The following is a 6851-nucleotide window of genomic DNA, read 5'->3' as shown; positions in this document are numbered from 1 at the left end:
CTCCAGGTTATCTTTTTTCAATAAAGGATATAACAGTTAAAATTTAGACTAGCCACACATCCCAATTACTTGAACTCAACTCAATGTCTAGTGCATCGTTAAAGTCACACTATGGAAAATATGTTATCATCGGTTTAGTTTATACAAGGGTTTGGCCAGAGAGTAAAAACTACGATGATGGTGACAACATGAATGAAGTTCTATCAAGGTGGAAATGATGATGTGAGAGTGTCACTCAGTTTAATTCTTCTTTGCGGAACAAGAAACTCATGGGAGATCATTAATTAATAAAGGCATACTAGCTAATTTCAAAAATCTTACCATCACAATGAATTCTGACATGATAAAAAGGACACAAAAGTCACACTTCCTCTACTGTTGGAAGACTTCTTGTAAAGCGTGAATTTTACTTTGGTTATGCCCCCAACACTGCTATAGGCATGGCTCCAAAGGCTCATGTGGCCGTGTACAATGCTATTTGAGATAGAGATGGTACCTTCTCTGATATTTTGGCTGCAATGGGTCACGCAATTGCAGATTGTTGTGGATGTCTTGCCCTTGTCATTAGGCTCATTTATTTTCACTTCTGCTATATGAATATCCTATTGCTATTGCTGCATTTGCTGCAATGGATAAAGGTATATTTATTTTCATTGCCGCTACAAATTTTGGACCTTCATATCAATCTTTGGGAAACAAGCAACCTTAGGTTCTCATTGTTGCTGCTGGCACAATTAGATGTGATTTTATCAAGATATTAACTCATGTAATGGAGATTCAATAATCGGTTTATCACTATCACGACCTCAAAACCAACCCGATCGTGGTGGCGCCTATCATGGAACTAGGCCAGCCGACAAAGTTCTAAAATCAATCAATGCTTTCAATTCTTAGGATAAAATCAAAGCTATTTAATAATAAACCTTTATAAAGTGATTAAAACAAAGCAGCCTGACATCGAGGTGTCACTAGTCATGAGCATCTACTACGATTGTCTGACAACATCAAGACCAACATGGCCGGAAAAATCACTGAATACAACTAAGGGAGAATAAGGAGGGAGGAAACCAGGGCTGCGATGGCCAGGTGTGATGACCTGGTCGGTCGTGTTAAGAGTTAACGCCCCGATCCTCTATTAACTGTTTTTCCCATGTTTATTTATGCTATTTTGATTTTCCAAGATGTTCGGTTTTGAGTTTCGGAGAGATTTGAGACACTTAGTCCCTAAATGAGAGCTTAAGTGTTGGAAAGTTGACCATAGTCGGAACAATGTAAAGATGACCTCAGAATGGAATTCTGATGGTTCCGTTAGCTCTATTGGGTGATCCGGTTCGATAGTGAGATTTTGATCCGAGGGTCGGAATGGAATTCTGGAAGTTGGAGGAGCTCCGTAGTGTTGAATGTGATGTGTGTGCAAAATTCCAGGTCATTCAGACGAGGCTTCATAGACTTTTTGATTGAAAGAGTATTTTTTTGAGTTTCGGAGTTATTAGGCTTGAATCCTTGGTTGATTCATTGTTTGGATGTTGTTTTAGGTGTTTTGAGGATTGGTATAAGTTTGGACAGTATTATTAGACTTGTTTGTGCTTTTGGTTGGGGTCCCGGAGGCCTCGAGATATTTTTGGATGGTTGACAAAAGGATTTGAAGTTTGGAGTTGCAGCTTCAGCTGTTGGTATCTGTCATAACTGCACATGCAGTTGGGTTCCGCAGGTCCGGAGCCACAAAAGAGCTGAAGAGATCGCAGAAGCGGAAAAGGGAGAAGCCAGCAGGGTCCGCAGAAGCGGGAGCTTCATCGCAGAAGCGACCCCGCATCTGCGAAGAGTTAACCGCATGTGCGGAAGCTGGGCTTTAAGTGAAAAGTCATAGATGCGACCATGTTCTCGTAGAAGAGGGACCGCAGATGTAGTCCCAGGGAAGCACAAGCGGAATAACTGGGCAGAAATATATAAATTCTTGCCTTCGCGAAATTTAGCCATTTTTCTCCTCTTTTCACCCGTGAAGAAGCTTGGGGAGCACTTTTCAAGAGGGATTTTCAGAGTAATTCATTGGGGTAAGGTCTTTGGTCCCTAAACCTGTTATTGGAATAATTTTTATCAATTTAAGCATGAAAAATTAAGGAAAATCAGTGGTAATTTGTGTGTTAGGGCTTGACTAATTAGAGGCCTTTGAGTGATGATTTGAGGGACCATTTTAGGTCCAATTTTGGTACTTTTGGTATGACTTAACTTGTGAGAGTGTGAGGATTCTAGAAATGTAAATTTTACCTGATTCCGAGATGTAGGTTTGAGGGGCATTTTGGTCATTTTACCTAATTTCACGTATTAGCTTTGAATTTCTTTGTAGAATTAGTTACTTGAATTATTATTTACATTATGAAATTGAATTGAATAGATTTGGGACATTTAGAGTCGAGTACTTGTGGCAAGAACTTGGTTTCGAGTTGATTTTGAGCTGGTTCGAGGCAAGTGGCTTGCATAACCTTGTGTGGGGGACCTTCCCCTTAGGATTTGGTATATTTGATAATTGAAATACCTTGTACGTGAGGTGACTAGTTCATACTTGAGCTAATTATTGAAAATCCGATTTTCTTTAAGTAATTTCAATTGTGTTCCTTTTTCCTATTCCATTTTACTTGCAATTTACACCTGTTATTAGCTTAGAAAAAGCACGTCTAATTGAGTTAACTGTTTATTTGCTTGAACTACCCTAATGGAATTATGTGAAGCATGTTAAATTTGAATTTCCTATTTTTCTTGGTACGAAATTGAGCTTAATTGAGGATTTTTGTATTGTTGTTGTGTGTTTTACTTTAGGACTACGGGACGGCATTCCGGGAGATCCCATGTACGTATTTATGATTTGAACTGAGGTGTGGGATACCAAGAGATCCCTAGACCATATATTGAGGATACCAATAGATCCCTAGTATATGATGAGAATACCAAGAGATCCTCGGGATACCAAGAGATCGCTTGTATACATTGAGGATACCAAGAGATCCTCGGGATACCAAGAGATCCCCGACATATATATATTGGGGATACTGAGAGATCCCCAGTTATCATCCTTATTATGAGTGATATTCCTTGTGATTGTCTTTATCTCTGTTTCAGTTATTGTATTCCTTATTATCCTGTATTAAATTCTTAGTGTAGATTCTCAATTGTACTGCTTATCTTATTCCATCATCTCTATATTAATTTAATCTCAGTAGTGCCCTGACCTTCGTCGTCACTACCCGACCAAGTTTAGGCTTGGCACTTACTGAGTACCATTATGGTGTACTCATGCCCTTTCTGCGCATGTTTTTCATGTGCAGATCCAGGTACTTCGAGTCAAACTTACCATCCTTGAGGCGAGGCGACCCTTCGGAGACTTCGAGGTATATCTGTCGTATCTGCAGACCGAGTAGTCTTTCTCCATTCTCTCTTGTAGTTACATCCCTTCTGTATTTACTTGTTTTAGACTATTCTGGAGTAAGAGCACTATGTAGTATCATTAGCTTGTGATTTATGGGTTGCCAGGTTTTGGGAATATGTATTAGTTTTGAGAGTTAAATGTTGTGTATGTCGTGCAACACTTTTAAATGTTGTTTTATTACTCTACTTCTGTTTAAACTGTTTTCTTCCGCAAAATGGTTTATTTTCCGCATTTTAGGCTTACCTAGTCGTAGGGACTAAGTTTCATCATGATGGTTCATGGAGGGTGAACCGGGATCATGACAAGTTGGTATCAATGCTCTAGTTTCATAGGAGTCATGAATCACAAGCCGGTTTATTAGAGTCTCGCTAATCGGTACGGAGACGTCTGTACTTATCTACGAGAGTCTGTGTAACTTTTAGGAAAATTCCACTTCATTTGATTTCCATGTCATGCCGGATTTGATGTCATAATTCTATACTTCCATCTTCTATTCTCTCACAGATCCTGAGGACATGCGCTACCCGAGATGATCAGGCACCCGCGCCTCTTACTGTAGCCGTCAGGGGTCGGGGCCGGGGTAGAGGCCGAGGACGCGCATGTGGTGCAGCCATAGCACCTGCACGAGCTGCCGCCGAGGTACCACTTGTAGTTCCAGCCAAAGTCCATGCACTTGATACACTTATTTCTACTACTACTCCAGCTCTTCAGGAGACTCTTGCGCAGTTCATAATCATGTATACCACTTTGGCTCAGGCAAGGTTGCTTCCACTTGCTTTAGCCATATATCAGGTGGGGGGAGGAGCACAGACTCCCGCCGCCCGCACTCCTAAGCATCGAGTGCATGTTGATCAGGTCCCAGAGATTATTCATGTACCGCCTGCAGTGGCAGTTCAGCTCGAGGATAGGGCAGTAGCTTCAGAGGATGAGCAGCGGAGACTTAAGAGGTTCAAGAAGTATGATCCTCTGGTGTTCAGTGGGTTAGCATCAGATGATGCCTTGGGATTTCTTGAGGAGTACTACCATATTCTCCGTACCATGGGTATATCAGGATCGAGCGGGGTTTCCTTCACTACTTTCCAACTTAGAGGAGCCGCCTATGAGTGGTGGCGCACCTATGAGTTAGACAGTCCGGATGAGGCTGCTACACTGACCTGGACCCAGTTTTTAGATCTGTTCCTGAGAGAGTTTGTTCCTCAGAGTCTCAGGGACGCATGGTGCGCAGAGTTTGAATATTTGTGCCAGGGTGCTATGACTGTCTCAGAGTATGTTGTTAGTTACACTCGCTTGGCTAGACATGCCCCAGCCTAGGTTTCTACTGTTCGCGAGAGGGTTCGCTGGTTTATTGAGGGGCTTATTCCCAGCACCAGGTCTAGCATGGCTCGTGAGTTGGAGATGGACATTTCTTATCAGCAGGTGGTGAGCATTGCTGGAAGGATTGAGGGTATGCATGCTAGGGAGAGAGAGGAGAGGGAGGCCAAGAGGTCTCGAGAGTCGGGCCATTATTCTGGTGCCCGTGCCCCAGCTGTAGGTTGTCATGGTAGGGCTTATATGAGTCGCCCCGTTCATTTAGCTCTTCCAATAGCCAGTGGTGCTCCAGCTCCTCCTAGACCTTAGGAGCCATATTATGCACCTCTGATTTCTAGCACGCCTCATGTGCGGGGTGCTTTCAGAGGTTAGTCCAACTGACCTGGCCCGAGCCAGTCACAGTCACCACATCCTCCTAGAGCATGTTTTGAGTGTGGTTACACATGCTATGTGGTGAGGGATTGCCCTAGACTTGGGAGAAGCGCGCCTTCACAGACTTCTTAACCACAGTACGCCCTGCAGAGTTCTCAGGCTATGGTTACAGCTCCTGTTGCTACCCCACCTACTCAGCCAGCTAGAGGTGGAGGTTAGGGAGGTAGAGGTCACCCTAGAGGGGGAGGCCAAGCCAGATACTATGCCCTTCCTGCCTGTACCGAGGTTGTTGCCTCTGATTTTGTCATCATAGGTATTATACTAATTTGTCACAAAGATGTATCGGTTCTATTCGATCCATGCTCCACTTACTCTTATATGTCTTTTTATTTGGATCCATATTTGGGTGTACCTCGGGATTCTTTGAGTTCCCATGTTTATGTTTCTACTCTTGTAGGAGATTTTCTTATTGTGGACTGCATTTATCGGTCATGTTTGGTTGCTCTTAGTGGTTTTGAGACCAGAGCCAATTTATTGTTGCTCAAGATGGTCAATTTTGATATTATCTTGGGCATGAAATGGTTGTCGCTCCATTTTGCTATTCTTGATTATCACGCCAAAACTATGATTCTGGCTATGCTAGGTCTACCGCGTGTTGAGTGGAGGGGTACTTTAGATCACACTCCCAGTAGAGTTTTTTCTTTCCTTAAAGCTCACTGTATAGTTAAGAATGGGTGTGACGTGTATTTAGCTTATGTGAGAGATATCAATATTGATGCCCCTTCAGTTGATTCAGTCCTAGTGGTACGGGATTTTCCTGATGTGTTTCCAGCTGATATTCTAGGCATGCCGCCTGATAGAGATATTGATTTAGGCATTGATTTGTTGCTGGGAACTTAGCCCATTTATATTCCTCCATATCGTATGGCTCCTCCTGAATTGAAGGAGTTGAAGGATGAGTTACAGTAATTTTTTGATAAGGGTTTTATTCAGCCCAGTGTATGACTTTGGGGTGCTCTTGTCTTGTTTGTGAATAAAAAGGATGGTTATATGCGTATGTGTATTGATTATCACCATTTGAACAAAGTTACAATGAAGAACTATTATCATTTGCCTCGTATTGATGATCTGTTTGACCAGCTTTAGGGCGCATGGATGTTTTCTAAGATTGACTTGTGCTCAGGTTACCATCTATTGAAGATTCGGGATCCAGATATACCGAACCCTACTTTCAGGACTCGGTATGGTCATTACGAGTTCCTTGTTATGTCATTTGGGCTGACAATCATCAACCTTTATGCATTTGATGCACAATGTGTTCCGGTCGTATCTTGACTCGTTCGTCATTGTCTTATTGATGATATTCTGGTGTATCCCCGGAGTTAGGAAGATCATGAGTAGCACCTGAGGATAGTGCTTCAGACCTTAAGATAAAATAAGTTGTATGCTAAGTTCTAAAAATGTGAGTTTTGGTGGGATTCCATGTAATTCTTAGGCCACATGGCGTCGAGTGAGGGTATTCAGGTGGATCCGAAGAAAGTAGAAGCCATGTAGAGTTGGCCCAGACCATCCTCAGCTATAGAGATCCGCAGCTTCCTTGGCTTTGCGGGTTACTACCGCAAATTTATTGAGGGGTTTTCATCGATTGCAGCCCCTATGACCAGACTGACCTAGAAGACTTCTACATTCCAGTAGATGGAAGAGTGTGAGGCGAGCTTTCAGAAGCTCAAGACAGCTTTGACTATAGCCC

At 42.6% G+C, this 6851-nt stretch overlaps 1 protein-coding gene across 1 annotated transcript; it reads left to right on the top strand.

The window, feature by feature from the left end:
- Positions 1-5263: 5263 nt before the first annotated feature.
- LOC138881121 (uncharacterized) lies at positions 5264-6001 on the top strand. The gene is made up of 2 exons (XM_070161321.1): positions 5264-5315; positions 5559-6001. Exons 1-2 carry the CDS (start codon positions 5264-5266, stop codon positions 5999-6001), a joined length of 495 nt encoding a protein of 164 aa, XP_070017422.1.
- Positions 6002-6851: the final 850 nt, after the last annotated feature.

Source organism: Nicotiana sylvestris, chromosome 11 (assembly GCF_000393655.2).
Source record: "Nicotiana sylvestris chromosome 11, ASM39365v2, whole genome shotgun sequence".
Classification (NCBI taxonomy): domain Eukaryota; kingdom Viridiplantae; phylum Streptophyta; class Magnoliopsida; order Solanales; family Solanaceae; genus Nicotiana; species Nicotiana sylvestris.
Note: the sequence above shows the minus strand (reverse complement) of the source record. Positions and strands in the feature narration are given on the sequence as shown.

Bases quoted from the DNA above. Each gene is read 5' to 3' on its own strand.
- LOC138881121 (XM_070161321.1), top strand. From the start codon at position 5,264: ATGGTTACAGCTCCTGTTGCTACCCCACCTACTCAGCCAGCTAGAGGT. The intron at 5,316-5,558 runs GTTAGGGAGGTA...CTACTCTTGTAG, and splicing joins TCAGCCAGCTAGAGGTGGAG to GAGATTTTCTTATTGTGGAC.